Source organism: Natator depressus, chromosome 8 (genome assembly GCF_965152275.1).
Source record: "Natator depressus isolate rNatDep1 chromosome 8, rNatDep2.hap1, whole genome shotgun sequence".
NCBI classification, from domain to species: Eukaryota; Metazoa; Chordata; order Testudines; family Cheloniidae; genus Natator; species Natator depressus.
The window spans coordinates 95,248,303-95,262,726 of record NC_134241.1 but is presented as its reverse complement, the minus strand read 5'-3'; the positions used below and the strand labels follow the sequence as shown (position 1 = coordinate 95,262,726).

Genomic DNA, 14,424 nt, shown 5'->3' with positions numbered 1-14,424 from the left:
CTGATCTATTACTGATTCTGCGACTTACCTAGTGTGATGCCATTCGGCCACTCAATGTTGTCTGTTACCAGCACTTGCCGATCCATACCATTCAGGCCAGATTTTTCAAGTTTAGCTTTGTCTCCCCAATCAGACCAGTACATGTATCTGAAAGAGCCACAGAAAGGAAAAGTCAATAACTCACACTAAATGCAGGGGTGACCCTACCCCAAGAGATCTGTGTGCATAATTTGAGTAGGTTTCTTAAATCAGGAGCTGTGGTACCCTTTTGTACTCAGTGGTTTAGGCCTTTGCTATTCTAATCCATTTTAACATCTGCGCAATGGAGCTGATGGGTTCCTACTGTATGATCTAACCTGAAGAGCACGTACCACAGGACTATATTACACTAGGGCTTAAAAATATTCTTTAGCACATGTGAAATAGCTCTTGGAATTTCTGCTTGATCTTTGGCCTTCTCTGCATCCAGCCCTACAAACACGTGCTCTTTCAGGTGTGCATCAGACTACCTCAGTTTTCATCACAAATCATGTACCCTACTTCAAAATGGACCAGCTCATCCACATCTGACATATGAACAGTGCAAAAGAATTTCTGAGATGTAATTTCAAAGCTGCTTTTAATTGCGACCGGAGGACTCAGTGTTGCAAAGATTTACGTGTGTGCTTTAACTTTCAGCACGTCAGCAGTCCCACTGCGTTAGATGGAACTACTCACGTGCTTAAAGTTAAGTAGGTTTGTATGTATTGGTAGGATTGGGACCAGAGTTTGAGAGCTCATGAGAGGAGTGAAAACAAGACTGGAACATGCCATGACACAGAACTCCATCTTCACACCTACCCCCGTGTCGGATCAACTGCTATGGCTCTGGGCTCGCTTAGGTCAGTGCTAAAAAGTGTTTTCCTCTTGCTTCCATCAGCAGTGGCCACAGAGATGGTCTTGTTTCCTGAATCTGTCCAGTAGATGTTCTTGTGAATCCAGTCCATCGCCAGACCTTCGGGGGAGTTCAGCTGACTGTCTATCAAAATCACCTGCTCGGCTGTGTCGCTGGCTTTGTCTATGTAGGCACTGCAAAGACAAGCATCAATTAACAGCACAATAAGAACCAGTGCAGATAAGCAAGTTGAAAAGCTGCAGCCTTACAAGGAGGAGGAAATGCGTTACAAAGATGAACTCGGCAACTTACTGAATTAGGGCACAAACACAGCATGATTATCTCAGACTCCCTCACTGTTGTAACCTTTATTCTTTCATTCTTCCCCCCTGCCTTTTGCTTATGGTCACCCCTTTGTTTTGTCATAGCTATTTGGATTGTAAGCACTTTGTGGCAGGGAGCTGTCACGTTTACTTCTTTTAAAGCTTTGTGCACACTTCATGTTTGACAGGATGTCCCTGATTCAGCAAAGCATTCAATTTTAAGCATGTGACTTCAACAGGACTTAAGCACATGCTAAAAGTTAAGTGAATGCTTAAGTGAACTGATGAATAGGGATGGAGTTAAGCACGTGTTTAAAGATAAACGCACTGAAGTGCGTTGCTGAATTAGGACCTATGTAATTAATAATAATTAAGGCTAAGATTATGTAACAGAGGTGGCAGAAGCCACGGAATCCGTGACTTCCAGCAACCTCCGTGACATTGGGGGTCCCGGCAGCTGAGCAGCCTCCACAGGTGGTGGGACCCCCGCAATTGACCGGCCGCTGCCACTGGCAGCGACCCCAGAGCTGCCCAGCGGCTCCGCCACCACGAGCAGCTCCCCCCCCGCCTCCCACTGGCAGAGGGACCCTGGAGCTGCTCAGGAGCCGCGGGTGCCCCCCACCAGCTCCCCAGCCGCCACCACTGGCAGGGGCACCCCCAGCAGCTGCTCAGCCGCTGCGAGCAGCCGGTACCCCCACCCCCATAACTCCCAGCCGCTGGCGGCAGAGGGACCCTGGAGCTGCTAAGCGGCCATGGACAGGGGGGTCCCCTGCAGCTTCCCAGCTGCCATCGCTAATAGAGGCACCCCTTCAGTTGCTCAGCTACCGTAAGCAGCCCCCCAGCTCCCAGTGGCGATGGCAGAGGCAGCCTGGAGCTGCTCAGCAGCCAAGGGCCGGGACCTGCCGCAGTTCCCCAGCCTCTGCTGCTGGCAGGGCCCCCCCACAGCTCCCCTGCCATTGTGGGTGGTGGGGGACTGCCCCACAGCTCCCAGCCCCGCAGGGGGACCCCTCCCAGCAACTGGGTAATGGGGTCCCTGCAGCTCCCAGCTGCTGCGGGGCAGGAGGGTGCTGGACCCTCCTCCCTCTGCATTTTGTCAGGGATGTTTTTAGTAAAAAAGTCAGGGACAGGTCACGGCTTCCGTGATTTTTTGTTTATTGCCCATGACCTGTCCATCACTTTTACTAAAAATACCCATGACCAAATCGTAGCCTTATTAATAATTTTTTTTCCATCTACAAATAGCTTAGCAAAGGGATTCACAGTTATGAGAACTGGGGAAGAGGGTTAGACACTGATCCATTAGCCAAGCCGGCTGGGGCACATTAATATCAGTGACAACTTCAAAATATCTTTAAAAATACTAATAGAAAAACCAAACTTCACCTGCACACTCCATAAGTAAGCCAGTGTCACTCCTAACAACACACAGTGAGGCAGCTTCTGCTCGGTTATGTCTGTGTCATTCTGGAGTAACTTCAGTGAAGTGAATCTACACAGAATTACGCTGGATTTGCACCAGGATAAGAATGGAATCTGGCCCTATTATGTGCTAGTTTTCTTCAAACAGGACCATTTAATATTGACCACAAGAATAATTTATTATATTTTTAAAATAGATATAACTACAAAATAATGGGTCATGACATTTTCCCTTGAACATCTGAAAATGTAAGACCACTCATCCACTAACATCCTATATTGTTGATCAACCTGGCCCAAGGTAATGAGAAAAGAAGCCAAGTGCTGCCAGAGTACAACTCTGGCACAGAGAATTGGAAACAAATTAATGTCAAGAGGCAGAAAGCTCTGAAGTCTTGGTATTGCTTGCAGCCATAGCAGCCTCTGCTACAATAAACTATGCAGGATCAGGTTGGGTTAATACTTTGGACAACAGACTTTCAAAGGAAGACTCAGGTGATACAAAAGTAGTCCTGGTGAGTCAGGAGGTGGCCCTCTGAGCCAATACTAAATGCAAGGCACTGGGATGTACTTCTAGAGGATGGAAAAATATATTTCTGACCTCATTTATCACCTCTATTGAAGAGCCCATAGCATTTTTGTAAGACAAGAGTTAACTGCTGTGTCCTGCCCTAATTCCAACTTGGGTGATTACATTCTGACTATCACTATTTCCCCCCACAGTTGCAGTTGGAAACAGTGTTTTTTTAACTTCCTGTCCCAGACTGTTGTGCAGTAGCAGGGTGCTTTCACCCTCAATGGGGCTGCACTACAGCAGCGAGCACACTGATGTATACCCACGGTTCAGAAAATGCTTTAAAATCCTTCAAAATGAAAGGTTCTTTGTTGGAGATGACATTTTCTGCAGCCCAGCGTCTCCCTCAATTCTTGATGTCTGGGCTGCTCTGCTCACTCTTGCAGCTCATACAGGCAGAGCGGCGTTTTGGTGCCTCCACTCTGGCCATGCCCATTCCGCGCCTGCTGGCGGCCAGATTCTCTGCCTCGTGTAGATAGCAGTTTCCGTGCTGCTGCCTTCTCATCTGCCTAATGGGTTTTTTTTTTTTTTTTTACTACTTTTTGGAGCAGTTCTCCCTCGCTAGCCCCTTTCCCCACCCAAGCCAGTTTTTAATCAGGTGGTGGAAACCACCTCTGCTTCAATGCCTCCCTGCTGGCTCCTCTGCACTTTTTAGGTATGGCCAAGTAGACTAAAAAACACCCAACTCCAAATGGTGCTCCTCTGAGCCTACCTTCCTGGGTTCAGCAGATTGTGCGCTGTGCCCAGCCTGCACTCAGCCTTTCATTTGTAACTCTGTTAGGTCCTGGGACTATGAGTTGGACGGGCAGGTGGGATGCCCTACCCACCAGAGCAGCCACGACTCTAATGTGGGAAAAATGGACTGGGAGTCTCTGGACAGAGCAGAGAGAAGCTCCAACGACGAGGAGGATCCTTTTCAGCTGACTCAGTGTAAGTCCCAAGGTGCCCCTGGAGAACAAAGAGGGGAGACTCACAGGGTCACTAATCCACCTCAAAGTCTTAAAATAGGTCCTGTGGGGGACCCTTGATTGGGGTGACGCACACGACTTACATCCTGGGAGAGGAGATGAGGGATGGCCAGAAAGTTGAACGCTTTTTGGACACACACATGAAGCAGGTAAGGACACCATGCTTGCCTCAGCCAGGTCAGTACTATAAAGAATAACCGTGGCCTTGTCCTGTCTCTTGTTCATCACTCTTAGAATTAGTGGTGCTGGAGGGAATGCGTAGAACAGGCCCTTCGTCCAGGGAAGGAGAAAGGCATCTCTCAGAGAGTGGTTACCTAAGTGTCCTCTTGAGAAGAATATGGAGTACATCTTGTTGCTGAATGTGACGACTAGATACACCTCTGGAAGTGCCCACTTTTGGAATATCCTGTGAAGAATTTGAGAGTCCAACTCCCATATTTAGTCCTGGGAGAAACGCCTGCTGAGCATATCAGCTGGGACATTCTGGACTCCAGGAAGGTAAATGGCTGAGATCTGAATCTAATGGGCTGTAACCAGTTCCATAACTTGGGCACACAGGGAAGGGAATCTTGGTCCTCCCTGTTTGTTGATATAAAACATGCAAGCCACATTGTCCTTCATGATCTTGATTGATTTGCCCCGATCAGTGGTAGGAACTGAAGGCAGGCGTTCCTGACTGCCCTGAGTTCTAACAGGTTGATATGGAGACAGGCTTCCTCAGGTGACTATCTGCCCTGAGTTGTGAGGGTTTTCTCCCCACCCTAAAAGCAATGTGTCCATTGTCACAGATAGTGTTGGAGCTGAGCAGATGAAAGGAATGCCTGCGCAGACACTGAATTCATTTTTCCACCAGTCTAGGAAGTTCTTCGCCTGGAGGGAAACCGTGACTTGTATGTCCAAGCTGTGTCTGGTTGAGGAATAGATCCTTCTGAATCAGCCTAGAAAGCAGAGGAGTCATAGTCTTGCATACTTGGTCACAACGGTGCAAGCTGCCATATCACCAAGAGCTGCTGCAAACAGTTCCTTACTGTGGTATGGGGGCTTCCTTGAATTGTCCCAACCAGGTCTGCCAAAGTTATGAATCTGTCTGTGGGAAGGAAGGCCCTGGCTGCCAACAAATCCAAATGTGTCCCTATAAATCGTATTCTTTGTTCAAGGGCTAATGTGGATTTTTTTAAGTTTAGCTGGAGACCTAATTCCCGGAAGAGAGAGAGGGCTGTCTGAGTGGAAGTTAGTACTGCTTCATAAGACTGGCCCTCAAGTAGTCAGTCATTGAGTTATCAGAAGACTAAAATTGCTTCTTTCCAAAGGTAGAAAGCTACTACTGCTAGTACCTTTGAGAATACTCTTGGGGCCAAAGAGAGGCCAAAGGGAAATACTCATTTTTGAAAATGAACCTGACCCATGGTGAAACATAGATATTCCCTGTCTGCAGAATGTATTGCTATATGGAAATAGGTGTCCTGTAGGGTTAGGGCCAAAAACCAGTCTCCTGCATCTAGAGATTATAGCTTCCAGAGTCACCCCCCTGAACTTTTGAGACTTTAAAAATTTATTCAGCCGTCTTAGATCTAAGATCAGTCTTCACCATCCATCTTTCTTTGGCATGAGAAAATACTTTGAGTAAAACCCTTTCCCCCTGTGAGAGGATGGGACTGGTTCTATCGCTCCTAATTGAAGGAGAGAGTCTACCTCTTGACTCAGTATAGCCTCGTGAGAGGGATCCCTGAAGGATGGGGAAGGGGAGTGGGAGGGATGTAAAGTGGATGGTGTAAACCAATGTTATAGCCCACTTGTCTGTTGTAATACACTGCTAGGCCTGTTGGAAATGGGAAAGGTGATCTCCAAAAGAAGGAAGCTGGGCAAAAGGTTGCAGCTTGCGAACTTAGAGGTGAGGGAGGAGTTGAGTCCTCAACCAACCTGTCAAAATTGTTGTTTCAATTATGACTGGGTTGGATTGTTGTTTCAATTATGACTGAAGGAGTATGAGAAGCTCCTTTCCTCTTGAGTTTTTGTCTCTTTCTAGTCAGCTCAGTGGTTCTGTGAAATCCAGAGAACTGGGCTGGGTGTGATTTCTTGATAGTTTGAGAACTGTTAAATCTCCTCTTGTTTGTGGTAGAGGAAACGTCAATCTGGCCCTGAAGTCCTTCAGCGTGTGCAAGGATTCACCTGTAGTCCCTGAGAAGAGCTTCTGACCATCAAATGGGAGGTCCTCAACAGTATTCTGAACCTCTCTCAGGAGCCCCGACAGCTGTAGCCATGACACCCTGCACATGACAACCGCTGTGGAGATGGACCTAGCGGCAGTATCTGCAGCACCCAAGGACACTTGGAGAAAGGGTCTGGCTAATAACTGACCCTCCTTAATGATGGCCTGGAAGTACTCTCTATGCTCCTGTGGAGGATATTCAATAAAGGTTGCAAACTTCTTGTAATTTGTGAAGTCATACTTGGTCTTGATTGCCTGATAGTCTGAGATCCAAAATTGGAAGGTCACAGATGAGTACGCCTTTCAGCCAAAAAGATCTAACATCTTCTGGTCCTTATCATAAGGAATAGACCAGGAGTAATGCTGTTTACCCCACTTTTTTACAGCATCCACCATTAGGGAATTAGGTGGGAGAGTGGGAAAACAAAAATTCTGAGTCCCTGAGAGGTACATTATATTTCTTATCTGTCCATTTACAAGTTGGCAGGATGGTGGCAGAAGTTTGCCAAACAATCTTTGCTGGATACAGGAGTGCTTCATTAATGGGTAGCGCAATCCCAGTGGGTATAGCCCACTGCAGAATGTCCAGGAGTTTGTCTTGTGAGACTTTAACCTTCTCAAGAAATATCTGGAGGCTGTCAGCCACCCTCTTCACAAGGTCCTGGAATTGGCTGGAAGTTGGTAAATTGCTGCCGATACGCTGTCCAAGGATCCCAGTATGGCCGTTCAAAATCAGTCCAGAAAGACCCCTGAGCAGCATGGCAAATCAAAGCTGGGTACACACATGGTTGGGTCAGTTATAAGAGACTGGTTTCTGATGTCAGCTGCAGACCATTCTTCATGCCACATCAACGATGCAGAGAAATCTGGGCAGGGCATGTGGGCAGACAATGGGGGCCTCTCTGACAAGTATGCTTTTTGTGTGGTCAAAGACACTGTGTATAGTGGTAGGCTCAAGTCTGCCCTGATCTTCTCAAACATTGTAGTTGTAGCCTCCACATGACACATGTGTGAACAAACGATGTTGCTTAACACAGGGAGCCCTGGTACTGGTGTGGGTCAAACTGTCCCAGTCACGATGCACATGGTTGAGAGTAGTTGTGGGTCAACCAACTTGACCTGAGACGAATGGAGCCAGACTGGAGCAACATATTCTGCTGTGGAGTATCAGAGGATTAAACTGGATGATCAGAGAGTTTGACCGTTTGCTCCCCATGAAGTGCTGGCCAATTTACTTAGGAGGTTGTCACATGACCTCACCTTAGCTACAGTTTTCCTCAAGTGGTTAAGATATGTGAGAGATCTGATCTAGGATTCCTCTGAGTCAGACTGGGTGGGATTTGTATTTCAAGCAATGTCCATTGAGAAGGACAGTCAGTTCTTGGGCTGCTCTGGCATTGTAAAAATGGAACACATTCGAAACAGTCTTGGTCACATTTACTGGTTGTAAATGCCACCAAATACAGTATTCAGCCATCTTAGTCAAGTCAGCATTTAGGGTGTCTTCAAGTTCTAGGAATGACTGTGCTTGGACACCTAAGCAAACGTCATCTGTGTACATGAACTGTGGGACTGGGTAAGCAAAAGGTCATTTGTGTACAGATTGAAAAGCAACAGTGCCAGCACAGAGCTTTGGGTAGACTGCTGGTTTGTCTTTTCCACAGGCTAACTCTGTCTCCCATGTGCACTTGGAAACATCTGTTGTGGAGAAGGTCAATGACGTTGACTACATATGCTGGGAGTGCTCTTCACAATTTGACTGAGAGCCCCGTGCACCAGACCACATCATATGCTGCTGTCAGGTCCAGAAATATGGCTCCTGTCTTCAGGTTTTTCTGAAAATCATTTTTGAAGAATGTTTTCAAAACTAGCACTTGATTGAGGGTACTCCAACCTGTCCAAAAGCCTGCTTGCTTAATGCTGAGCACTGATTCCACTTCTGGGAGATGCGCTTGGGAGCAAGATGCTCCAGCACCTTGAATGGCACAGACAACGGGGATATCAGTTGACAGCTTGCAACATTATGTGGCTCTTTCCCCAGTTTCAGGAGAGCAATAACTTTTGACATTAACAATGTCTTTGGAATTCACTCTTTGTGAAGAACTGCACCAGTCACTGATAAGCATGAGTCCTGAGGTGCTTCAATCATATGGCAATATGTTGTCATAACCAGGAGCAGTTCCACAATTACTGTCACTTACGATTTGGTCTAACTGTGGCTGTGAATGACTCTACGTGTTGCTGAATCTCTGACAGAACTGGCAGCTTGGTTTGGTATGCCAGGTGGTTGGCTTAGGGATGGTGGCTGCTAAGCTTTGCCGAGACAGCAAATAAAATTCCAGCATTTCCAGCTTAAGTGTATGATGTCTAGATTTTGAGTAGTCTTCCCATTGTGCCTGTCTAGCAGCCTCCAGTGACTCGATTACATGGTCAGCAATACCTGGATCACCAGAGGATCCATAGTGACCAAGCAGTTTAGTAACATTCAGCATAAAGGCACAGCATGTAGACTGGATGGTGGTTGTGCAATATGGATGCACAAGCAGTTTTGAAGATGGCTCCTCGGAATCGACTGAAAGCTTTGTAGACCAGGAGGATGTGTGATGGTATGAAGATGACATTTTTCTAGAGCTTCTCTGTACTTTTTCCAGTCTGCGTTTCTGAAGTTCCATCTTGGTTTGTCAAAGGATCTAATGATTGGGAGTTGTAGGCCAAAGTGGATAATGGAAGGTCTGTGTGGGACGTCTTTCAAGACGAGACAATGATACAGGTTGGGAGTGGCCATCCATGGATGACACTCAGCATAAATCAGGAGAGCATTCTCTTGCCAGTAATTATTTGCTATACCACTTGTTTACATCCTGCTATGGCATCTCAAATTAATTACAGATTACACTTCCCCGTAGAATGTGGCAGGTGGAGTTCTGCTCCATCACCAATGGGGCACCAAGGTCTTTTGCATGAACAGTATTCAATATCAGTGCAGATGTCATTATTTTAAACAGAAGAGTTATCAGCTAATAGGTAATTCTGACACAAAAGCTCATTGTGAAGAAGATCTAAGGCCTGTGGAAAAGCTAACACAAACAGGAGTAAAAGAGACAAATGTCCTGCTGCTTGGACAGAGAACAAACTCTTGATGTAGCCATGAGAAGGGCATGAGCACCTATCTGAACTCTGGAGGTATTCACTGCCAGTGTGCTTCAGAAGTAGCAGTGTGTGTTAAATAATTCTCTGTGTATGAATGTGTAACCCCACATACACGTTTTCTAGAGTGTCAGACTTTCAGAGTGAAATCTCAGCATCCATCCCAACCATCTTCCTATTTACACTGCCCCAGTGTGCTCACAGGGCTATTTACATACCTGGCTAGCCACTTCATTACCTCATTACAGCTTGGGTAAATTTCCCTACCCCTGGAATCTGAGCTACTGCAGCCTACAGACACCCTGTAGCTCTGTTACTTACTGAAACTAGTAAATGGCCCTCTGATCATTAGCTGAAAACCAGAACAAATCACTATAGATGCTGCAATAGGGTGCAATACCAATGCAAATGAGAGTGCACAAGAAGGAGGCTTGGTGCATAAATGAAATGCAGCTGCATTTTTTGATTAAACACATGACTAGCAAACACATCTGGATACTGTGTTCCAGTGACAAGCAGACTATGTTTTCAGCAGGTGCCTGTTACATAATATGGGGATGGGTGCCATAAAAACACCTGGAGAGGGGGACAGAGTGGAAAAAAATATGGTATGGTTTAAGGCACTGGACCACAGTTTAGGAGTCATGACTCTGTGGATCTGCCACAGATTTCCTGTGCAAGGTTGGGCAATTCGCAATGGCTGTATGCGCAATGGGGACATAAGTGATGCAATGCTGAATGTTGCAGCACCTGGCTTTTAGGTACCCTGCTGCTTAGTGGAATTCACAACCCCAAGTTAGGCACCCACCCAAGCTTCCCACACAATGTATGGGGAGAATTAGGCACCGAAGAATGGGATTCACAAGAGCCAGCAAGCTGAGTGGGGAGCTGTCTAAACTAGCCAAAGGAAATACTGTGGGGAAGGGGTGTGGCCTAAGCCCTGCCCCTCAAAGGGAGTTAGGTGCCTAACTTCAGGCCTCCCTCTGCTCAAATCCACAGCTGTAAACCCTCTCCTGCAGTCACAAGCACCTAACTCTGTATGAAATACATTAAATATTCAGTGGTGCAGGGACTGGAACCTGGATCTCCCAGGGAAGTGCCCTAATCACTGGACTATACAGTTGTTTCCATGCCCTCTCTGGCCCAGTTAACGGTTAAGTATTTCATACACAATGGAGCAGCTTCAGCAGGAGAGACTGGGAGAGACTCATTCCAGGATGCTGCATAGCCTTGGAAGGTGGGAGACCTGGGTTCGTGTCCCTGATCCACATCAGGGAGAGAAGGCATTTGAACCCAGCTCTCCCACATCCTGGGTAAGTGCTCTAATCACTGGGATATCGGGGGAAGGGTCTGTGGCACTGTCACCAAGTTTCATGCAGGATCTGATCTGTTAGATATGCTCTGAGCACACCCATAGGATTGGGTCCCACTGGTGGAAGAGGTGGGGAAATGCCACATTTGTTAAATCTGCAGGGGCTTAGGTGTGAGTGAGGTGCCACACTCCTCAGTCCTGTCAGGACTTAGGTGGCTGTGCACATGCCCACAAGTACAAATTTAGGCACCTAGGGATTTTATTGGTGGAAGTGTAGGCACCTACGGGGGCTTAGGTAGTAGCTGAGCAGTGGTTTTGTGAACCACTAAATCCCATTTGTGAACATACCCCTTAGTCTCTGTGCATTCCCCATCTGTAAAATGATGATAACGGCACTTTCTTTCTCCCATTATTTGCCTCTGTTGTATATTAGACAGTAACCTCTTTGGGGCACGTCCTGTCTCTATGTTTTTGAGCAGCATATACTACAGAGAGGCCCTGATTTCAGCTGGGGTCTCTAAACACTGTAGTAATACAAATACATAACAACTCAGGCAATGTGTGTGTGTGCAAACTTGCAGAGGTATCTGTTGGTACCACGAAAATGCTCTTGTGTTCTCCGATCAGATACCTGGTCATATGCCTGCACATTTTTGTAGGCCCACTTAAAATCTGGGCCACCGTGTGTAACCAAATAAAAAGAGAGACACTCCGTGGTCCTATAGACGGACGCCGCTCACCATGCCGCTGTTCAATAGAATGGGGGCATCCTTACAGATCATCATTATTATCAGTACTATGTGTACCAGAATGCATACCTGCCCTGGCCCATTACCTGTATATCTTTCTGTAGAACAAATCACACCAGTATATCCTGTTTGTTGCCACCTCCACATCCAAAGCCACCACATTCTTCAGCATGGGGATGATGCGAGAGTAGTCCCTTTTCACCAGATCTATCTTACGTACCTCGTGGCGGTTGGTGAAGATCAGGTATGGACTCTTGCCTATCACAGAAAACAAACAGGCATGGCTTTTATTTTACCAGCTGACTTGACAGCAGAGGTCCAAGTGCCACATCCAGCTCTCATTATGCAGGGCATAACATTGAGGGTGATCTACTGAAGCCAAAGGCACCATGCTGCCTGCTTATTTGCAGTTATATCCTGTGAGGGAGTTTTGCTGTGTACCAGAAGCAAATGTCACTATTTCCCAGAGGGGGAGCTGTTACATCAGAACATGAAGAGTCTGAGCAGCAGCAGCAGCTTGCCAGAGCAGCAGCAACATTGCTCTTATTCCGCTCAACATGTTACGAAGTCACAAGTGAAAGAAACACTGAGGGGTTTCTTCACTCTAGATGATACATTTTAAACTGGTATAGGGTCTGATTCGGGTTGCTCATGCCTGGATGAGCTAGGGGGGCTGGGGGCGAGTAGGCACAGCCACCCCTCCCCAACTTGCAAGCAGGGGGCAGTCAGAGGCCTCCTCGGGGTTGCACTGCTTGAGTACAAAGTGCAGAGGGACATTAGCGCCATGTCCAAGGAGATGGGCCCATGCCTGGCCACTGGAGATTGGCTCTGCAGATAGCACATATGGCACCTCCTAACAGGAGGGGTGAGGGCACACTTAAGTATGCTCCAGCAAGAGCTCTTGGATTCACTCAGCCGGTGTCTGTCCTTTGCAGGCATGAAGCCTCTGGCCCCAACAGCTCATGTCAAATGTAATGGCATCCACCTCTACTGGGGTTGAGGTACTAAGGCCACAGGCCAGCCCAGAAATTCTAACAGGAAATGTCAAATTTATTTTTCTTATGACAAAGTCAGGAGAGATGGAAGCATATTATCTGTGTTATTTTCCTCAGGAAAAAATGTATGCATCTCAGCTTCCTTTGTGACTGAGTTCTTACTCAGGCAAACCTCCCATTGCAGGGAGCGTAGATATGATAAAGGGATGAGCACTGCTTGTAAGGACCAAACCTTGGAGATATGTGCTGTCAGTGACCCTCAAAACCATCAGAAGTGGTGAATAATTCTGCATAGTTTCAGTGTGTTGACCTTTGACCTCAGCTCAGGGGATCAGGTAAATAAACATTTATATCTTAGAAAAAGTGAAGATGCTTGCTAAATGAGTGCAAATTAAACTAAATCTATAATGCAAGCAGGAGTGAGCAAAAAAATGTAAAGGTCATTTTAAAATGGGCTTTTCAGTGAGCCTGAAGCCTAGTATTTAGCTTGAGGTTACTGGTAGTAATAGTATACGGTCACATTAGGTCTAGTAAGAATTAACATAAGTAAGTAACCTTGGGTCAGAAGACGTAGCCATATATATCATCTGATAAATGGTCTTGACCACAAAGGCTTTATTTAGCTAGTCTCCTTAACTTCTATCTGCACAAATGATACAATTGTTGGAGCCCCCAAAATGGGTGCAGGCATGACAAATATGAACAAAAGGCCAAAACCTAATAAAATATGGTCTTAGAAATAGGTGGGTGTAAGCAGAGGTGGAATAAAGATTGGTGGGGCCCTGGACCAGAGCAAGTGGGGAGCCCCTGCCCTCCTGCCTGCAGCCCTGCCCACATACCCACCCATTCTGTCCCTTCCCTCTGTGTCCCTGCCCTGTTCCACCCACATTCCGTACCCCATCTGCGGTCCCACATTTGCTCCTTTCAGCCCTGCCCCCACTGCAACCCCAAGACTGGAGAAGCTCTGTCCCCCCCGCCATGGCCCTAGGGTCACAGTGGGGAGTAAGAGCTCCCTCAGACCGCAGCAGGGAGCTAGAGTTCCTTCAGTCTCAGGGCCGCAGATGAGGTCCCCACACTGGGGCTTCCCCTGCCACCTGGCACTGCTGCTCGGGAGCGAGGTTGGGGTGCAGGGGCTTCCCCCGCCCCACCCACCCAGCAATCCCACCAGGGAATGGGGTCGGGGCACGGGAGTGCCCATTTTTTCAGGGCCTCCTAATTGGCCAGGGCCCCTGGGCAGAGATCCCATTGGCCCAGTGGCTAATGTGCCACTGGGTGCAAGGAATAAGTCCATAAAAGAGGCTCAAACCCAACCCTCAGCAGGAGTGACAACCTTAATGCTTAATCTCACCCTAAGGGGAACCCAAATTCATGAGTATACCTGATGAGGAGTCTGCTGTTACTCTTATTTTTCTAATTCTGTGATTTTTGTTTCTATTCATCATGGTATTAATAAAACTCAAAGTCTTTCTCTGTCTCTCACAGTCGTCATCCTAATTAATCTCTGTGTAGTCCCCAAAGAACAAACCTATTAGTGACAAGTGCATTCTGCACCTCAAATTAATCATCAGACTACAAGTGGGAGCTTTGCTTGAGTAAGGACTGCATGATTTATCCCAGTGTCTCCTATTTTCAGTGGTGAGAAGTCATTTCCTAAAAGACTTGAACTGAGGGGAAAATATTTAAGGAAAGAGTGAGTTTATTGAGAGTTACTCAGCTCCCACTTGGAGGCAAAGGCACCCTGCACCATGGGGGATGGATGGGACAGAGGGAACATTGGGAAGGGAAAAAAGAGGGATACAGGAGAAAGCTGAGCAAAGGTTCCATTTGGAGTTCTAAAAATGTGAGCCCCACCTC

At 47.0% G+C, this 14,424-nt stretch overlaps 1 protein-coding gene across 2 annotated transcripts in view; it reads right to left on the bottom strand.

Annotated features, from left to right (window-relative positions):
- LRP8 (LDL receptor related protein 8) overlaps positions 1-14,424 on the bottom strand; it is a 278,497-nt gene that overhangs the window by 16,246 nt on the left and 247,827 nt on the right. For both annotated transcript variants that reach the window (XM_074961709.1, XM_074961710.1), the window contains 3 exons: positions 11,662-11,833; positions 841-1,068; positions 29-147 (listed from right to left, as the gene is read on the bottom strand). In XM_074961709.1, the coding sequence (XP_074817810.1) occupies positions 29-147; positions 841-1,068; positions 11,662-11,833 (519 nt within the window). The remainder of the gene's footprint in view (positions 1-28; positions 148-840; positions 1,069-11,661; positions 11,834-14,424) is intronic.